Source organism: Ctenopharyngodon idella, chromosome 19, assembly GCF_019924925.1.
Source record: "Ctenopharyngodon idella isolate HZGC_01 chromosome 19, HZGC01, whole genome shotgun sequence".
Lineage (NCBI taxonomy): Eukaryota > Metazoa > Chordata > Actinopteri > Cypriniformes > Xenocyprididae > Ctenopharyngodon > Ctenopharyngodon idella.
In genome coordinates this window covers 575,657-597,650 of record NC_067238.1, presented here as the reverse complement: position 1 = coordinate 597,650, position 21,994 = coordinate 575,657, and the positions used below count along the sequence as shown (strand labels likewise).

The 21,994-nt window shown below is 35.0% G+C and overlaps 1 protein-coding gene across 2 annotated transcripts; it reads left to right on the top strand.

Annotated features, from left to right (window-relative positions):
• The first annotated feature begins 1,041 nt into the window (after positions 1-1,041).
• On the top strand, positions 1,042-17,858 carry si:dkey-81h8.1 (uncharacterized protein LOC100034657 homolog). 2 transcript variants are annotated; one of them, XM_051871801.1, is made up of 9 exons: positions 1,044-1,261; positions 3,753-3,932; positions 6,350-6,466; positions 6,573-6,629; positions 7,228-7,365; positions 10,749-10,799; positions 11,483-11,596; positions 12,488-12,553; positions 13,431-17,858. In XM_051871801.1, exons 2-9 carry the CDS (start codon positions 3,837-3,839, stop codon positions 13,563-13,565), a joined length of 774 nt encoding a protein of 257 aa, XP_051727761.1. In that variant the 5' UTR covers positions 1,044-1,261; positions 3,753-3,836; the 3' UTR covers positions 13,566-17,858. The 2 variants fall into 2 exon arrangements, with proteins under 2 accessions (XP_051727762.1, XP_051727761.1); XM_051871802.1 differs by lacking the exon at positions 10,749-10,799 and having other exon boundaries at positions 1,042-1,261.
• The last annotated feature ends 4,136 nt before the right edge of the window (positions 17,859-21,994 follow it).

The window sequence follows — 21,994 nt, the reverse complement described above, 5'->3', positions numbered from 1 at the left end:
TGTCAATTGGGATTAAAGGATTAGTTCACTTTCAAATGAAAATTAGCCCAAGCTTTTCTGAAGCGAAGTGAGATATATATATATATATATATATATATACACCTTTCGTATTTAAGTTACGAAGAAAGTATAAACTGGCGTCGCGTCAGTTACAATTTTTCCGTATGTTGAATAGGAAAGGCGTTGGATGTAGTGTAAGCTTTTTGAACTGCAAGAGTTTTACACTTCATACATTGAAAATAGAAGGCGGTCTGGCGAAAGTTAGATATTTTACTTCATAACTTGTTAAATATGGAATTTGTTTTACACAAATGCATTGCTTTGCTTCAGAAGTCCTTTATTAACCCCCCCGGAGCCGTGTGGAGTACACGTTTATGATGGATGGATGTGGATGTAAGTGTTTGGTCCCGTTCACTGCCATTATGCTCGGATGCGTCAGGATATTTATTAATATTTCTCCGATTGTGTTCATGAAAAAGAAGAAGAACATATACACCTAGGATGGCTTGAGGGTGAGCAAATAGCTTGGGGTAATTTTCATTTGAAAGTGAATTAATCTTTTAACTGGTATTATACCCAGGATATTCGTTTTTAGCAGTGAATAAGTTCCACTCTGAGTATTATTGACTAACTGACTTAATTGGAAACTGGACTTAAGTATAATTGGAAAAGAAATAAACAGGTCATTTTGCCTGAAACAAATGTAATAGATACTGTTTATTAAACTGTATAGCCTAACTACTGTTATAAAATCACATTTGCCATAGGCAATGGCTTTTGAAAATCAGTTAGCAGCGGCCTCGTGTTGGTGTTTAACATTTAACTTGCTCGCATGATTGTTGTTCCCTTAGACGAAAAGCTATACAAATGTGAAAATAAATAATTCAAAAATAGGTTAACTAAATTGAATAAACTGATTAAAAAAAAAAATCTACAGTACAGCACTGTAGACCTAATCTAGTGAGTATGAAAAATACGTAGGCTAATAATGTAAACCCCTCTTCTAGTGTGTCGCGTCGCGTGTGAGGCGAATGAGTTTTATGGAAGTTGCCATAGCGCCGCATCACTTTCAGTCTGCCTCCATTCCAATGCAGAGCTCCAGCCACCTCCTCACTGCGGTACTGTACGTAAGCCGCATGTCACACACCCGAATTAACTAGTTGTTTCCCTTCAACCTCGTCGCGGATGGAATAACTGAATACTGCACTTTCGCCTTTAAAGAGAAAACCACAAAGCAACGCGTTTTGCTTGAGCTGCAGAGGTAAGTGATATCACACACATGTATTTGAATGAATCTCGATTTGGGACAGTACCTATAGGCTACATGCGTGCGCCCCACCTATGACAACGCTGAAGGTTACACGCGTTTAGGATTTAGAAACCAGAATACATCACAGGGTGAGTCGTATTGAGTCTGTAATTCATGGCGCAGGTATTGTGCTCGTAATAAAGTTGCATGTTCTGTCATAGTGCGGGCCACTGCGGATGTGAAGACAGTGATGAAGCTGCACGTTTTGCCCTACGGTCTATTTTTGGCTGCTCCTCTTTCCTCCGGGGCCAAGAAACCACTTAAAATAATATCTCATCCATTAAAAATGTGGAATACGGTGCTCTGCTCTAATGTATATGATAAAGACTACACTTTTGCACTCTAGAAATGTGTAAAGATGTACACTTGAATATGTTTAAAATGTCCAGAAACCTAATACAGATTGGAAGTGGTAGTGGTGATGCAATGTGTAATAATAGGCTACCCATGCAGTACAATTCCCAAACAAGCTGTATAGGCCTTTTGAATGGGTGAAGATCTCCCCCTTAAAAGCAATGTGGATTTACTTTTAAATTTTAACATATTTAGATGTAAGTTTATGTGCTGAATATTCTTATTAACATGTAGCCTATATATATTTTTAAAGTAATGTAAAATACTAAAACTATTATATTTAACATTTTATTTTGACAGTTTACTTCATAATAATAATTTAATAATCGATGAAAGACAAAGCAGAATACCAGTAAAAGAGATTAATCTAAAAGGTCAAATTATTCTGTGACTTATACACATGCATATTAATGTTTACATATTTAATTGCCCATGTTTTAATTGAAGACGTCATAACAGCAACACTACAAATGCTAATTGAATGAAAGCAAATATGTAAAATGTACATCAAATTTATGGAAATACTGAATATATTAGGAGGGTGGATGGGGTTCCCCAAGGGTTCTTAGTTTATCTTTTTACTTCAAAATAAAAACTAACTTTTACTCCACAAATCCCTCATTAATAAGAGATAAAAAATGTTGATATTCAACATATACAATGCCACAGATCACTATTTTACAGAGACATAACATTAGATAAATTAACTTCAAAACTGTTTCAACTGACTTAATCTCACAAATGGTGATGTTCAGATGATATATAACAAAATTAAAAATAGTGTAGCCATTCATCAAAAGTGCTCACTCATCAAAGTGAGATGAGATTTTGTGTCATCTCTGGTCAGGAGAAAAAAAATAAGGGAGGGAGGGGTCATCTTGACCCGGGGACTTATACCTCAAATCCTCCCCTTTATGATGGGATTAAAGGGTTCACCCAAAAATGAAAATTCTGTCATTAATTACTCACCTCATATCATTACACACCCGTAAGACCTTCGTTCATCTTCAGAACACAAATTAAGATATTTTTGATAAAATCTGATGGCTCAGTGAGGCCTGCATCGCCAGCAAGATATTTAACACTTCCAGAAAGCTACTAAAGACGTATTTAAAACAGTTCATGTGACTACAGTGGTTCAACCTTAATGTTATGAAGCGATGAGAATACTTTTTGTGCACCAAAAATACAAAATAACGACTTTATTCAACAATATCTAGTGATGGTTGATTTCAAAACACTGCTTCATGAAGCTTCGAAGCTTTACGAATCTTTTGATTTGAATGAGTGGTTAGGAGTGTGTATCAAACTGCCAAATTCACGCCCCCCAGTGGTGAACCATTGAAATGTCAAAACATTTATGACATAATGAAGCCTCGTTTACTGAAATCACGTGACTTTGGCAGTTTGATACACTCTACTGTCTCAATGTCAGATTAGTTTTTCTTCTTTGTTCTTGCTCAAAAATTGATTTTGGATAATTTTTAACCAAAGAAAGTTACGGACTTCAGCTTTAAAGAATAGTCAATTGAAAAGCCCATATTGGTCTAATCTGATTATTGCATCCTCCTATGGTGGAACTTTGGGTCTGGGAAAAGAAGGAAATATGATTTCTTGAGAGCAGGCACAAATGGCACCATGAACATGACCTGTGTAAAGGGTTAGTTCACCCAAAAATGAAAATTCAGTTATCATTTACTCACCCTCATGTTGTTCCAAACCTGTACGAGTTTCTTTCTTCTGTTGAACACAAAAGAAGGTATTTTAAACAATGTTGATAACCAGACAGCCATTGACTTCCATAGTATTTCATGGAAGTCAATGGCTACTGTCAACTGTGATTACCAGCATTCTTTAAAATATCTTTGTTTGTGTTCAACAGAAGAAAGAAACTCATACAGGTTTGGAACAATATAAGGGTGAGTAAATGATGACAGAATTTTCATTTTGGGGTGAACTATCCCTTTAAGGGTATATATAATTTATTGCTCAGTCAGCCATTTTTTTTTTTTTCTCAGTCAGCCTTTTTCATTCTTTCCTGCACTGCCTCCATCTGTCTTCGTTCTCATCTGTCTCTATTTCTCATCAGGTTCCTTCTTCATAACCAGCTATATCAAGAGATCTCAAACTGTATTTCTTGACATTAGCATAGCCACGCCTCAAACTGACTGACATGGGCATTGAGAGTCAGGGCCCCACCCGCCCTGCAGGAAATCTGACGCCAAAGCAGGTGAAGACATTTCAGAATGTGGAGCCGAAGGCACTGGGGGTAAGTGTCACATTCAACACTGCAACAAATCTGATACTGAATGCAGGAAATCTCTATATACCAGTTATTTCACATGAGCTACTTTGTAGCACATTTTTACAATATGAAAGACTGAATAAAAAAAATAAAAAAAAGAATAGCTTAGTTTATCATGAAAAATTATCCAGAGTGTTAAAAAATATACTCCAAAACTGAATCTTGGACATCAAATAAAAGTATTTAGGGGCCAAGCACCGAAGGTGCGTAGGCATCTATTGTATCCGTTGGCGTTCTTTTTAAGTATTATTCTTCTTCCGCTCTGGAAGTCTATGGCAGCCCATAGAACCGCTTGTGGGAAAGTTGTGAAATTTGGCACACAGATAGAGGACAGTCTGAACTGTCACCATAGCAAATTTGGAGTCTCTAACTCAATCCCTCTAGCGCCACCAGCTGTCCAAATTTGCACTCACATTTATGCTAATAACTTTTGAACTGTAAGGGCTAGAAACAAAATTTTTTCCTCCGTTTCTTTTGCTTAAGATGATTCGATTCGTCATTTTTCCGTCATGAAAATTTTCCTGCCATTTTGATTTATCCAAAAAAATACTTTTTCAAACTTCTCCTAGGCCGTTGCCTGGGCCGAAAATTGAATCAGATCAACCTCAGACCATACCGACAAAAAGTTATGGAATTCAAGTCGATTTCTCAAACTGTTTTCGAAAAACGCACGAACGAATTTTACATAGCGCTTGTGAAAATAGACATAAGGTTGTATCTCCAAAATGTTTTATCGTATTCAGACCAAACTTGGTACGTGTCATCACAAGCATGACCTGAGGCAACATGCAGTGTTTCGGCGCAGCGCCACCATCCGGAGATACAAAAAAATGGCTATTTTTGCTTATAACTTCTGATGGGATTGTCCAAAAATCATAAATGTGGTCTCGTTAGATTCAGGTATCCAATTTTCCCATATCGGCCATTTTGAATTTTGTGCTAAAATGCTTTATTTTATGAACGCATCAGCGTATCATTACAAAACTTGGTATGGATCATCAGCACGATGCCCTGAAGGAGCCTGAGAAGTTTTGGACCAGCGCCACCTAGTGAAGTAAAAAATTATTTATACGCTTATAATTTTGGATGTGATTGACTTATTTTCACAGGAGTCATCTGTTTGGACTCTTGAATCCTTGCCGATTCCAAAGATACCAAACATGCTAGGTTTCGCCTCATGGTTTGTGCAACGTGGCGATTTAGCGCTTAAAACACTTTTGCGAATATCTTCGAAACCGTTAATCCAATGGAGATGAAAGCAACGTAGGAAACACGGACCCATATTTGGTTAACTAAGTGCTAATACCCAAATGTCAAAATTTTGATAGGAAGTGGCAAAAAAAATCAAATCAAAGTCGCCCATGGGTCATTTTTTATGTTCTCGTATATATAAATGTCTGTAACTCCAAAACGAAATGAGATATTTTCACCAAATTTAACACACATGTATGGGCTCACTATGAGGGCACATAAAAAAAAGTGGTGGGATTGTGCCTCTTGGTGGCACTATAATTGAACAAAACATGAAATTGCCATTAACTAAAATTTATCTAATGTTATACATTGTTATGATAAAAAAATGCTATATTTTATGAGTGCATTGGTATACCATTACGAAACTCAGTATGTGCCATCGGCACCATGCTCTGAAGGTACTCAAAAGGTTTTGAGACAGCGTCACCTTGTGGTCAAACATTGTAATAATATTTTTAAAAAATGCTAATAGCTTTATATAAATGTGGCCTATTGTAATGAGACTGGTCTTAATAGATTCTGTTGGTCATGCTGAGAACATTGATGCCAATTTTGCCATAGTCAGCCAAACTTCCTGTCCGCCATTTTGATTTTCTTTAAAAACATACTTTTTCGAACTCCTCCTAGACCGTTGGTCCAATTTTCACCAAAATCAAATTGTATCATCTTCAGACCATTCCTGCAAAAAGTTATGGATTTTGTGTTGATAAACAAAACCGTTTTTGTATACCACAGCTACAAATTTGAGACTTGATGCCAAAATGACTCTTGAGGCTGTATCTCTGCAATGCTTTGACATATTGACACCAAACTTTGCGAGGTTCATTGTCACCTCAATATGACCATACCACATTAATTTGGTCACAGCGCCACCTATTAGTTGAAACCTGTAAATTTTTATTATTGACTGTATTTATGATTTTTCAGCTATCTTAATAGGTCTTTAATTGCTCACTGTTGCAGTTGGTCTGATGCTCCCAGCCATGTTGGTATGACTTGCTGTGCCTTCTTTGTGCCTGGCCCCATAATTGCTGCATGCAGCTATATTTATAATTGTTTTCTGTTACACAACCTTTCTAATGGCCTTATTGGAAACATACCAAGTTTATCTTGTTCTGTTGTTTCAGTCCATTCAGATCATTATTGCTGTCTTGTGCTTGTGTCTGAGCGTCACCATTCTTCAGCTCTATGAAGAGGTCCACTTCTCTCCTGATGTCATCGTTGTGGTAGTAATTGTTGCTCAGGTAAGCTGAATGTACTAATGCTCATTGAGAAACAGGGTGTTTATTAATCAAGTTGTTACTATGGATGTTGCAAACTTAAATAATTTCATTAACCTGTTGTTATCAGTTGCTTGTGTCTGGATCAATTTTAATCCATGCTGGAAGGTTCCCATCACTCTTTTGGGTGAGTACATGTTAAAAGGATTGCAGAATCAATGAAACTACCTACCTATTTATCTACCCACCCTGAACTTACACTACCAGACAAATGTTTGGACACACTTGACTCATTTTTTTTTCTCCTAATGCTCATACATAAACGATTAAAATTAGTTTTGCAAAAAAAAAAAATATATAAATTGTTTCTGATTTTCTTAACCGTTTTGTTTTTTGTTTGTTACTCGTTTAGTGTTTTTGTTTAGGGTTTCTTTGCTTTGTTTTTTTTTGTTTGTTTTGTTTTTTTTTTATTTTGGAGCAGATAGCGAGGGATTGGAAGCTAATCTAATCTACACAAAAAAGAAGCTCAAATACAAGCAAGTTTTGATCTGTTTATTTTTTTATGATCCCTACATAATTCCCATACTTCCATTTGTGTTATTTCATAGTCTGATGATTATTCAAATGTGGAAAATAATCATAATAAAGAAAGTAAGTATGTCCAAACTTTTGACTGACATTATATTTCAGTCTTTTCTCAATACTGTTTTATTTTTTAATGTTTTGATAAATTACATAGTAAGTGAGTTGTAGCTGTACAGTAACTTCTGTCCCATCGTGTAAAGGTGAAAGCCACACTGGTTGCTCACCTGGTCAGTGCAGCGTTTTCCACTGCTGTTCTTGGGCTGCTGTCCCGTCACCTGCCTTACCGTCAGGACACCTACCACTGTGAGCACTGCAGGAGACTGGAGATCTATGCTGTGGTGAGCTCACAGATCTGCTACTCTTTTACTGTACAGCTTGCATTATAGGAAGATGGGTTTGTGTATTTTTGCACATATATATAGACCTACAGATATCTGTATACATACAGTATATTGATGATAAATGCATGTGGTTTTGGGTGCAGGGGGAAGGATGAAACACTGTAAAGTGGGTATGATGTGATGAACTGGCCACATCAACTTTCTTGTTACAGTTTTTTCTTTAAGAAATTTCCTTGATGCCTTTTCAAAGGACTGTACCGAAGTGCAAAACATAGCATCTTCAAAACTTTCAATAAAAAGCACAATGATATGTTTGTCTGTCAAAAGGCCAAGTGGTTCAGATGGTTGAAGAATTTTTAAGATTGTGCAGTGCAGTGGAGTTAAAGAACTGTTTGTCTTTTTTTTTTTTTTTTACAGTGAAATAACAAATGTTCTCAAAGTTGGAAGCTGAAGTTTTAGTACAATTTTGTTTTTCTTAAATTAAAACTAAACATAGTATGTGATTCTTTTTTTAAGCAATGTGATTTTTTTTTTAACCAGGGCCTGATGAAGTGAAGGATTACGTTGTTGGAATGAATATAAAGTTTTTGGATGAAATATAAAGTGAAAAAAAGATAGGTAATGTTGTTATATGGGGTACTGGCTTATAATTTGATGTGGATTTGAATATATAACTCTTTATTAAATTGCTTTAAATTGGAAAGCAATTTAAGCAGTTTGCTTGAAAATTGATTTTTTTTATTTTAGGTAGAATATTACTTGGCTTATAATTGCTGAGAAATATAGATGGATATGAATTGTTGACATAAGATATAGCAAAATATGTTAACATCGCTCCTATTTTTTTCTGCTTTGTAATGTAAATTTTGTCTTATATATTTATAACAGAATAGAGTAATGGATATTGATCCTTTGCACTTGGTACAGACTTTTTCTGATGCTGGGGGAATTAATAAACACAGTGCCCTTTCAAGGTATTTGGACTATAACACTGAATGCTTTTTTTTTTTTTTTTACACACAAAATATTTTAGATCTAAAATGAAACATGCATGATTCAGATCTAAGTGATCATAATGGCCATTTTATAATTGCAAAAAAAAAGGGGGGGGGGGGGGTATTAGGGTATGGAATATTGCCGTTTTCTGGGTTTGCTTTTTTTTTTTTTTTTTTTTTTGTGTGTGTTTTGTTTCATTTATTTGGCTGGGGGGTTGGTGGTGGTACTGTAAATTTTAGGCTTTGAGGATGCTCATGTAGTTCACCCAAAAATGAAAATTATCCCATAATTTACTCAGCCTCAAGCCATCCTAGGTGTATGACTTTCTTCTTTCAGCTGAACACAATCGTTAGTCACAGGTCGGAGCTTTGTAATGGCATTGTATAGTGCCTGAGTTTTTGAAGCTCCAAAAAGCACATCCATCCATTATAAAAATAATCCAGAGTTACATTGTTTTTCAAGATAGGCGTCTATTCTCACCTAATCTTACACTACACCTATACGTCATACATCATGCGTCGGGTCAGAGGTCACCTTTCCGCCGGAACTCAACTCTCTCGTGAACGCACGTACAGCTATTGCCGGAAACCATTGATTATAGTTTATAAAGTTTTAAATATGGATATTTGTCTTACAAAAAAAACCCTCCTTCACTTCAGAAGGCATTTATTAACCCACTGGAATCGCATTGATTTAGGGGTGTGCGATATAACGATTTTTGATCGTGGACGATTAAAATGTCTTCACGGTCTGCTTATCTCAGCATACTGTTCAACGTGACGTACATTCACGTCACATTTTAACGCAGCGGTAGAGTAATATTCGCGGGACACTTCAATCCACAAAAGTTCATTATTTCATGTGCCTTGCCGGTTAAACTTTTCTTTCGCGTGCTGATGCGCTCTTCTGACATGCGTTTTTCAGAGCGTGTTCACGCGAAGCGCACAGGCACTAAAAGCCTGTCAAACAGCGCCTGATTACTAAGTTATCTTTTTAGACTTTTGCTCTAATACTGTCAAATACGCACAAAGTTTACATAAACACAGTTGGTTATGTCTAAAGTGAAAGTAAACATTTGAGAGAAAATTGGATGCGTGGCTGTGTATTAGATATACGTGCAGGTCTTTAAAGTGACAGAGCAGCCTAATATTAACCATGCGGTCGCTTGTCCTTAAAGGGATAGTTCACTGTAATGTTGTTTCAAAACTGTATTAATTTCTTTCTTGTGTAGAACACAAAATAAAATATTTTGGAGAATGTGGGTTAGCCGTACAGTTGCTGGTCTCTATTGACTTCCATGGTAGGAAAAACATAGTCACTATGGACCAGCAACTGTCTGGTCACATTCTTCAAAATAACTTTTTGCTCTTGACTGAGAACTTTAATACATTAGCTTTATTAAGAATCAATGTATAATTTATACAGTGAAGTCTAGTGTTATATTTTTATATTTGTTCATTTAATTTTTTACTTGAATGCTACTGTTAAATACATCTACTGTAGCTGAAAAAATAAATCATTTTATTAATTTCATTTGTATAATGTGTAGCCTATGTTTTTCTTCTTTTTTAATAACAAAGATAAAATAATGACAAAGATTTTTATCTTCGCCACTTTGGCCTAAATGTCTGCCATTTTTAATTTTATTTTATATTTTGTTATTTTGTAAAGCTTTGTTTTTAAAATAGGGAAATTAGTTTGGCTGTAATGCTCAGTCACTTGCAAAATAGTAAAAAACAACATGAAGAATCGTGATAAAAATCATGAATCGTGATTTTCCTGAAAAAAATCGTGATATGATATTTTTGCCATATCGCCCACCCCTACATTGATTACTTTTATGATGGATGGATGTGCTTTATGGAGCTTCAAAAACTTGGGCACTATTCAATGCCATTTCAAAGCTGGGAAGAGGCAGGATATTATTTAATATAACTCTGATTGTGTTCGGCTGAAAGAAGAAAGCCATATACACCTAGGATGGCTTAAGGGTGAATAAATTATGAGATAATTTTCATTTTTTGGTTAACTATTCCTTCAAGTCCAGCGATGTCCAGCCACCTTAACACTCTGTTTTGTCTGACACCAAACAAAAACCCAAAAGGTGCCTGAAAAGAAGTGAAGAGTTTTTCAGAAGAAAAATCTTATAATAGCTGTCCAACTTATGGGATTTGTCCCAAACTCAGAAGTCCAAAACCTTTCTGAGGGCACTGTAGTTTGTCAAGGAAGTCAAAAAACTGTAACAGTTTTTCTAAATTGACTAATTGGGTGTGCTTGCAGCTACATTTGTATATGAATAATAGCTTTTTAAGCTATTTGTCAAGTAAGCCCGATCTTTGGCAAAATTCAACATGATTTTGTCTTTTGTGTCTGCTTTTCCAAAGCAACAATATTGTTACAGGAAGTGCACTTATACTGTCGAGAGAAATTGTAAAGTAAGTAATTCTTAATTCTAATTTTCCTTTGTATACATGAATGTGCTTAAATATTTGCTGATAATGCAAGGGGGGAAAAAAAACAGGTTAATTGAAAATAACATTTACCTAAAATAGGTATTGTTGTTTTTTTAAGGTGAAAAATATTTTGTAGCAATTCAAGCACAAAACATATCGTGTTAATTCAGGTAAATTGGGCCACCAATGTGACAGCATCTCAAACAGTGGTCCAAAATGCCTGAATTCACCCTATAATTTAGGATCTTCTTATTTTTGATTGTCTTTATCAAAAAATCTGTATATTTGTGTTTCCACTTGTACGAGAGTGAATGCATGCGGAAGCAGCGTGTGGGTCATTTTGAAGATTGTTTGGTCAGTTTTGCACTTTGGGCCAGTTGTCTGAAAATGCTTCAGAATGAAAGATACCTTTAATTATTTGCAGATGTGCTATGAAAACTCAGATGGTCACTCTTGCTAATCTTAAATCCATTTTTTTAATTTTACAACAATATCTGCCTTACTGATGTGCTTGTCTGCATGTTTGTAAAAGAGTTGATCTCTTTGGCAACTTACAAACATGTGGACAAGCACATCATTTTTGATATCTGTAGTAACTATTTTGCCTTTTTAGGTAAATTGTATGACCATTGTGTTGTTTTTCTGTCACTTTTGGATTCTGTCAGCTCTTGATTGATGGCTTCTTGGCCACCTTGGTTCTGTTTCTGGTGGTGGAGTTGGCGATCTGTATTGTAACCATTTTATTTGGACTCAGTGCTCTGGCTAAAGCTGGCGTGAAGGTCAGTTAATCATGCACAATAGAAGGGTTAAAGAGAGTATGTGATGATTTTGGAGATTGTGTGGTGTTTAAATTGTTAGTTCACCCAAAAATGAAAATTCTGTCATCATTTACTCACCCTCGTGTTGTTCCAAACCTCGTTTTTTGGAACATTTTAATGAAATCTGAGAGATTTCTGTCTCTCCATTGAAAGTCTGTTCACCCAAAATTCTGATGCTCCAGAACGTTCATTAAGGGATAGTCAAATAATCCATATGAAATGGGCAGTTTAATTCAAGTCTTCTGAAGAAACAGTATCACTTTATGATGAACAGATTTAATTTAGGCTTTTATTTACATATAAACACTGATCAGCTAACACATAGAGCACTCAAATTTGGCTTGATTGAGCTTCCGAAAACACCAATTAGGTTTGTTCTTGCACATCAAGTAAGTACGGTTCAGCTTCCATTACTATATTTGAGTGCTCTGTATATTTACTGATCAATATTTATTGATTTATTAAATTAAACTTGGATTATGCCACTCGATTCATATGGATTTATTTTACGATCTCTATGAACTTTTTAAGGCATCAGAGTTTTGGGTGAATGGACAGAAATCTCTCAGATTTCATTAAAAGTAACTTCATTTGTGTTTCGAAGATGAAAAAAGTCTTTTTGGAACAACATGAGAGTGAGTAACTGACAATTTTCAATTTTCTGTGAACTAACCATTTAATGCAAATAGTATGGCAAATTTGCTAGACTTCTGGTATAAATGTGATTCTTTTTCTAAAATAATTCAGCATGTAGACTAAATGTAGATTGATCTTTGCAATCTGCTCTTTGTCTGAGCAAATCCTTTCAGATAAACTAATATAATACAGTGATGAACTCTGTGTTTTCCACAGCTTCCTGGTTTTAGACAGCTTGCAGCTCAATCTCAGCCTGAGGCAGTCACCCCTAGCCAACCTCAGGTACACCAAGTTCATCTACATTGCTTATGAGTTTTAATTTAGAATTCAACTTTCATTGGGTTCAAAACAGACTATAGCTTTCCAAGCCATTGCTTTCTCATTTTTAAAGACCTGTTCACACCAAGGATGATAACTATAATGACAATTATAAAGTTTAATATAATTGTTTGTATCTAATTCTTTGAGAATAGGGAAGTCCACACAGCTATAATGATAATGACACAGAGGAACGATATCATTGGAAACCAATCAGAATCCACTCGACTTTAAAGAACTCATTTAATGCGGCAGATGACATAACTGCAGCGTGGGCTTATAATAAACAGAACGTTATCGTCGATAGGTGTGGATGCTAGTATAGTTATCGTTATTTCTATAATGACAACTCTTTGAAGAGTTTAGCATGGTAATGGATATGACTATAATAATGTGTCTGGTCTTGGTGTAAGAGCAAGTACAGAGACTTGCTACTGCCAATACATAGACACACTGCTGTGCGCATGTAAGACGTGCTGCTGCTGCACAAATAGCGTACCTGTTGCAGATATACAGGTGGAGCTGGGGAAGGAGGAGAGTTTCAGAGGAACTCTGAAAATGTGCTGCAAACTGCTACAGCAAACATTGACCAACTATATAAATGCTGAGCAGCAAGCTCATGGGCTACAGATGCAACAGGAACCAGTCAGCGTGCTGTGTAGTTAACGATGTGATTGTCGGTAGATTGCGTTAAGTACCCATCAGCCTGTGCCATCTAGAGTTTCATGACAGAACTTAGTATAATTATCTTTATATCAATCGTTCTTGGTGTGAAGGGGCATTAACTCTTTTCTAGATCTATCAAACTTCTGTTTCTTCCCATTCCATTCAAACCCTGTAGGTGGAGGTGGTGGTCTCAGAGGTGGAGCCTATGCCAGAGCGCATGCCTGAACCTCAATCTGAGCCAATAGAAGAAATCCCCAGCCCTCCCACTGAACCTCAAGTGGCCCCCATTGACTCCTTAACAGACGTTTGACACTTCATGCTCATGTGATCTGTATGTATATTGTAAGTAGGGGGGCTTTGGTGATCAGTGAGGTTTTAGCAGCAGTGGTTTTTATATTTTAGTGGTATATGAAATCGACACGATAGGGCTTTACAATATGCCATTATGCTTAAAGGGATGGTTCAACCAAAATTGAAAAATCTTCGTAATTATTCTTCCTTATCATTCCAAACCTTTAACACTTTCTTACAATGAAAGTGGATGGGCACCAGGGGTTGTCAAGCTCCACAAAGGACAAAAAAATCACCATAAAAGCAAAAACAACTTGTGCACTATATTCAAAGTTTTTAAGTCATATAGTTTTGAGTGAGTAACAGGTATTTATATCATTATTCATTAAAAATCTTGCTTGACTGCTGTGGTCAACGTTCGCGTTCATTGTTTGTAAAAGTGCAACATTCTACTATTATTATGTCCTTGCATTCTAGAAAGAAACTTTTTTTTAAAGTTCTGCTTTTCAAAAGACATGAAAGTGAATGTTCATTTTTGGGTGAACTATCGCTTTAACATTGCATTAGCTTTACATTACATTACTATTAAAAAGCTGCAGAGATCCTCTGTGTCTATCAGCCGATTGAGCCAGAGTGTTTGCAAAGCAGTACTCTACTCATATTCCTCAAATATTCAGGCTCAGCCCCTAACTCTAAATATTAAAGGTGCTGTATGTAATTTTTTGACTGTACTAAAGCATAAAAATACCATAATATGTTTGCAGAGATTTAGGATACATGCTAAGTTCACATACTTGTTTCTCCGAAAAACAATGCTACATCCAGTTATTCTAAATGTGCGTTCCGTGTCGGAATGTCTGTTTTTGTTTTGGCCCACTGCCAATTTACCCAATAGGATTTCGATACCCCAGGTTGCCATTTGGTGAAAAACACAGCGTATTGCAGCCATGGAGGACAACAAATGAACTGGGTCAGAGAACGCAGATTCTATCTGACCTAAAAAGTCTCAGCATCCATCTAAAAAGCTCTATGACCAGAGGCGTATTAGGCATATAAATCAACTTACAGCATAAAGCTCATCGCCTTCCACTGTCACTTGCACTCGTTCCTTTTGTGTGTCCTCAATCTAGATTGAGGAGGTGGTGGGGGAAACAATTCTCTCCAATATTTTGAATTTGGACAACAGAACCCATTTCAACCGCTAGCTGTCAATATTACATACTGCACCTTTAAACATCTAAAGTTCATTTACCCTGAACCACTAATTTCATCGCTTGTGTTATCTATTTTTGTTAACTTCCTTCCTTAAAAAAACAAAAACAAAACAAAATTAAGGTACAAGTTTGAAAATCTCCCATTGATATGGTGATTGACTCTTCATTATTTGAATGCTAACTGTTGCTGCCAATTAGCATTCAAATAATGAAGAGTCATCATAACATTTGCATACTGATTTGTGATTGGTCTTCTCTCTTCTATCTGTTTGGATATTGAATTGTGATTGGTGTATGCTTGCATTCTTCTTTGCATATATTTATTCATTCAGAGCATTTACACTGTACAGTGTATGTTTATTCTTTCAATAGCAAAGAAGCTCTTATGTAGCATTTCATTTACACTGAACCAAATCTATGTTTAGATTTTAGATATTGGTTGTGTGTGAATTAAATTTTACACAGACTAAGTAAAAGTGTAACTCTATTCAGGGTTTCCACAGACATGGAAAACCTGGAAATATCAGGGAATTTGAACATTGTGATTTCCTTGAAAAGACATGCATGACCCTAAAATATTTTTTGTTTTGTGCAATCTCTATAAAATGACTTTTAAAAATTCTTAATCTAACAATCAACAACTGGAGAAGTAATGGAAAATCATTGAAATTCAGTGATTGAAGGGCGTGGGAACCATTCTTTTAGGGCTTGCACACCGAATAGTTCTAGGAACTCGGTTATAGGAACTAGCCACTAGGATAGTTCCCCGGGAACTAATTTCTCCCTTGGGCCATGTTCCTGGTTGCATTCGCACCAGGAATATGAACTCTGAAGTGGCTGACAGCGGCGTCTTTAAGTGCGGCATTTACAAACACTAAAAACCGGCGAATGGAGGATGCCGTGATCGGAGCTGTGTTTGTTGTGTGTCGTGGGTTTCGTGATAATGGAGATGAAATGTAAACGCATAATCTACGTGACGGAAAGAACAAAAAGTGGGGCTAAGACACGAAATCTCCTACGACAATTTTCAGTATTGCATATCATCGAGGCGGAGAAAAGAACACAACCCTGCAGACAACAGGTAAATGCCGTTATCGCTGTTTTCCATGTTCATGAAGTTAATATGTTTACATGGCTTTTTAAAAATGCCGGGTACCAGTGTTAGACATGCGTTTGACCAATCAATGTACACTTACGTCACTGATAGTTCCTATAGTGCTGGTTTATGCTGCCTTCACGTGCTATTGGAAATTTGATAATTCGTGATAAGGCAGCATTAGACCCTACTCTGAAGTAGGAGCTAATTTAGTTCCCCCAAGTCCTAGAACTAAAATCGTTCCTAGTTCCTGCAGTGCGAACACGGCAAAAACCGGTTACTTCAGCCAATAGTTCTAGGAACTATGAAAAGGTTCCTCCGGTGCGAAAGCCCCTACTGCCTTACAAACACTGCTAATTTCTACAGAAAATAAAATACAGTGCAAATCCCCTAGTGTCTTCCAGAAGAAAGTACAAGATAATGAACAATAACGTCAATATTAATGCAGAAAGATCACAGAATTATTGATGTAAATATAACAGCAGCTCAAAGAATAAAGAAAAAAAATATGGCAGGGAAAAATATATCTAAACAATGCAAGCATGCACAGTTGGATCTGCTTAATGCAAGACATTATTACCAAGTAGTTTGTAAATAGGATGCTACATTTTTTAGATATAGACTGTATATCAGCTATAAATCATTTTCAGCTGTCAAAAACTATATTACAGGTAATATTGTGGTAATTGAGAAAAGGTATCTTACCACTGATTTCCAATAATAAATACATGGAGCTAACTTATCAACAAACAAAAATGCTCTGTATGATATGTTAATGTATGCTATGTTGCAAAATACTCCCATCATTTGGCCTCTTCAGTGTTAGTATTCTGGTAAATCTGATGGCATTTATTAAATATCTTGAACTCCTATGCTCACAAGAGAATGAAAAATAGTAACAATATCTTAACAGAATAATATACACCCAAGTATACACTCTGTTAAAAGAAAAGAAAAGAGTTGTGCTCTCCAGGTAATATCAAACAGTAGGATGAGTTCTCTGTACATATGATGTATACTTCCTAATGTAACGTCATTGGTGCTAGTACAGTAGTAAATCTTGAAAATCCATTTCAGTCCAAGATGAGGTCGTGTCTCAACCATGTTTTTATCTTGATCAAATGGAGAGAGTTAGAATAGGGGTTTAATGTGTCATTTTTGGCCCTTTCCCAGCTAACAAAATATGTTCTAGGAATGTTTTGCTAACTTTCCCATTAAGTTATGAAATGTTCTCGTTTAAAACATCTATTTTTTTATGTTTTTGTTTGTTTGTTTTTTTAAAATTCCTGGTTACATGAGCATTAGAGAAAATATTGAATGTTAACTCTATTTGATCATTTTGCAAGTATTATGGGAATGTTATTTTTGAATGTTCTCTGAACCATCTGAAAAAGTAGTAAATAATGTATAAAAAGCATTTTTTTTTTTTTTTTGTGCTAATTTTTTCATAATGTTATTAAAGACCAGATAACTTTGTGCGAATGTTCTATTAACTAGAAGAACGTTTGTTCATAACTTTGAGAGAACGTTAGCCAAAGTTCTAAGAACAGTCCCTGTTAGTTGGGTTGTTTGATTTCCATTATAGTTTTACAAAGCTTAATAGTTAAGCTAATTGTTAATGTTGTATGTTACTCACTCATTAGACTCACAGAATGTCATTTTTTAGTATCTCACTAGTACCTGAATTCATCATATAAAATTAAGTGTTATAATACAGTCATAATCCAAGGAACTATTCTTTAACAAACCAAAGTATTTTGTTTATCCACTGTATTAGTACTTTCATACCTCTTTTACACAACATCTGTATATTTTCTGCTCTGTTCTGGTCACATATTGTTTAATTGTGATTAAGCATGCTGCTATTACTTAAGTTTCCACTAGATGGGGATCAAAGAAATTGTTGTAACATTGTAATAACACATTCTCATTGTGTTTGACGTGCATTGAAGTGTATTTTAGGTGCTGAATGGTCTTATTAAACCAATTTATGCACCAACAATGTGACATTATTGTTTCTTATTTCACATTTTGATCTTTTCAGTGTATAAAAAGAACCTTATAGCAGTAAAATGATGTTTATCACTCAATCAACTATCAAGAGACATGAAACATGGTTGTTAATTATATAACAAATCAACTTCACATTGCAGTGAGAAGTTTAATGAATGTCACCATAATCTTAACTGAATTTTGTGTAAAGGGAGGCCTTGCCTCAGAAACCTTGTCTACACTGTAAAAAAAAAAATAGTATTGTAATTATAAGTATTTTTATTAGAATAGTAATTCAGTATAAAGTAAAATGCTTCAGTAAAATGTTGGTTAATTTAAATTTGTAGTGCTTGTTATACAGTTATAATCCATTGTACTTTATCTCACAGTTTTAATAATTTGAAATAATTTAATATGTCTTTCATGCTTCAAGCAGGAGTTGTGAAGAACTGTTTAAAAACCCGAAACAATGCCCTTTTCAGCACAGAGTGATATCTGCCTTCAGATACTTTCTGATTGTTGCACTCTGTATCATCAGTTATGATTTAATTTTCTGTATCATCGTTTTCATCTTGAGTAAGATAATGTGACACAGGTTTGACTAAATGAAAAAGAAAACTGATGTGATATTATACATTCTCAAACTGAATTGCTGATTGTGGTCATTAAAATTCATTGCAGACCAACTGAATTTATTACAGCTAATTTAAATGTTTAATATTATGTTCTAACAGTAAAGTAAAATAATATAAGTTTTTAATTCTTATTTCAAAATGTATATATTTTCAGTTTCTTCTTATAGAATGTGTAGCAAGTTCATGGTTGTCATGTTTTGTCTCGATGCCATTCATCTGACACAAATGCTCAGTTTACTCAAAAACATACGCACACACAGTAAAGATGTATAAGAAGAGATAAACGTTTAACAGACTTCAGGTTAAGTATAGAAACATGGAACAGCCAAATACCCTTAAGCTAAAATAAAGGTTCCTCATTTGTGTTGATTAAACAGCCACATCGATTGCTTATGCTTATGAGTAGATTGTATCTATGTTCTTGACTTATAGACCGATCCTTATGTTAAAAAGCATACGTAAGCAACCTGAAGCACCTATCAAAGGTGCAGGTGATTCATCTATATGCCCTTTTACGGAAATAATATACTTTAAAAAAATATACTTAAGTGTAAACAATGTAATATTTTCAGATACTTAATTGCATGTTATTTGCAATTGAATGAAAATGTGTTAGTTTAAATTTATATTAAATGTAATTAGCTAAACTTTTTAGTGTGCTTTTTTTACCCAAATCAGTACATCTTTATATGTAATTTTCATAATTTCCAGTCATACTCTGTTTTTTAATTCATTAATAATAAATTATCTACAAGTACAGTTTTTTTTTTTTTAAATATACTTTAAAAATTTGAAGGATACTACAAGTGCACACTCAATAAGCATTCATAAATAATGCATAAAAACTTCCTGCTCTCACAAAAGGTTTCTTTATAAATGGACTTTATAAATAGAACTGTTTAAATGTTATCCTTTTTGATTATTAATCCACAAATAATGACTTTACGCTTTTTGATTACCTTGTGACGCAAAACTGTTACTAAAGATAGAATTAGGTGCAGCACCTCTGACTTTCAGTTTGGGAATAAAACACAAAACCTGGTTGATAAGTTTTATTGTTTGTTTTTTTATTATAAAAAAATGTATATGAAACAACTGACATTCTGTTGAGATTCAGGGTTTTTTGTCAGCGCTATCTGGTATTCCAGTTATTTATTTATTTATTTATTTATTTATTTATTTTTATTTTTTTATTATTTGGGATGATTACTCAGCACACTGATGAACAGGTTTAAACAATCTCATGCTCTACAAATTAAATTATTTTATTATTTGGTTCCATAAAGTATGCTGAAAAAAAATAATCTGAATATCATTGTACTAGAAACAAACTCTTGCTGGAGTCATGGAGATATACCTTCCTGCAAAGTTCAGCTCCAACCCTGATCAAACACAGCTGAACTAGCTCATTAAATCTTCAGGAACACCTGATAATTACAGAGAGGTGTGTTGTTGGATCAGGGTTGGATATGAACTCTGCTGGTAGGTAGATCTCCAGGAACAGGATTGGGCAGCCCTTCTGTACCACTACTATCAAAATGTATTTGAGTGCAGGTACAGCTTACATTAAAGTCGTCACTGATCCTTGACTGATTTTTTGTAGGCTACCACTTTATATATAGTATTACCTTAAACTTGAAAAGGGAATGTGTCATTGAAGAAGAAAACGTGGAATACTTGGAAGTGGTGTGAAGGATAATATAATAATAATAAACTTTATTTTATATTGTGCCTTTAAAAGTTGCATCTTAAAGTGCTTTACAAGAATAAGATACAATAAAAGAGAAATACATTCATATAAGAGAAATGCATTCATGAAAGAGAAGTGTATTCTAATACACAATACAACAATTCAAGAAGAAAACTATAGAGTAAAAACTATTTCAAAGTAATCAAATAAAAGCTACCCTAAAAAGTTTTAAGGGAAGTGTAACAAAGTTCAAGGCTTGGGGAAGAAGGAGGCTGGAAACGGCGAACGTTCAATATAATATTTAATCATAAATTAAACACAAAATGAAAGTAAAGCGGCAGCCCCTCAAGGACGGCTGCCGCATAAAAACATAACAAAACAACATAAAATCCAGACCTCGTCCTCTCTTGTCCTTCACTGTTGTCACTCCTCCTTTTATCCTCCCGGAGCTCCTCCGTGAGAAACTCGAGGCCGGTTTGGCACGCATTAGCAATCACGGCATCAGCCTCGCTCCTTTCCCACGGCTCTCGGCCTCGCCCTGCTTGCCACAGGCAGATATTTCCATTTTGGAGCAAAATGAAGGGAAATTAGTTGGCGGAATTTAGTTAAAAGACCAGCTTCAGAGGAGTGGAGTTCACGCATTGGGGTGTATGAGAGCTCTGATATTGAGATCCAAACCATGCAAAGCCTTTTAGGTAAGCATGAGAATTTTAAAATCAACATAAAACCTAATAGGGAGCCAGTGCAAGGACTCCAAGTGATGTGATACCTTCTTCGGTCCTAGCCAGGATTCTAGCGGCTGAATTTTGCACAATCTGTAATGTATTTAGAGTAGCTTTTGAAACCCCAGCCAGTAGAGCATTGCAATAATCAATGTGGGAAAATACAAAAACATTATTTATGTAAATCTGAGTGTCATCTGCATAAAAATGAAAGGTAAGACCAAGTGATCTTAAGAGTTGACCTAGTGCAAAAAATGTAAATGTTAAAGAGTAAAGGACCCAAAATTGATCCCAGAGGAATGCCAGATTGCACTAAGCATACACTGCAAAAAGTAATACGCTCTATCTACTCAATAAAATTGTGGCAACAGATTACAAGCCATATTATTAATTAAATTCAACATATAAGAATTAAGGTCAGAATTAATCAAATTAATTCCTTAAAAGCTAAAATGTGTAAAATTAGCAAACACCATACAAAAACCAGAAACTGACATAAAAAGCAAAGAGTCAAACTGGCCAACTAGATGAAACACCGATCACCATAATGATGACCAGATATTTTCAATAAAATCTGCATCATCATGTAAACCTCTGTTAATTCTTGTGTTTCTCTTTCCTTCAGTGATTCTGCTTGTTATCATCAGGTGTCTTCAATTTTGGCAACAAAAAATAAATAGTTCTTAATTCATCTTTGACATCTGTCTGTTATTCAGATATTTTTGTTTAAATTTTACTTAAATTTTACTCCTTTTAAATGGTTGACATTTAAGGAATTGATTAATTCTAACTCAATTCTGTTTGTTGAATTTAATAATATTGCTTGTAATCTGTTGCCAAAATTTTATGGAGTAGATATAGCATATTACTTTTTATAGTGTAACTACTGTATATACTGAAGTCCTGAAGTCTAAAACCACAGTTTTATATTAAAATTATATTGTTAGCATAACAATTTGAGTTAAAAGATGAGTTGCTTGGTTATGTTCTTTTATGCTTTAATGACAGCAGCACTTGAGCTGCATGTTATCAACAAGTTTGTGTGAAACCAGATGATCATGTTCTCCAGCATGATTTAAGAATTATCCAAAGAGCATCT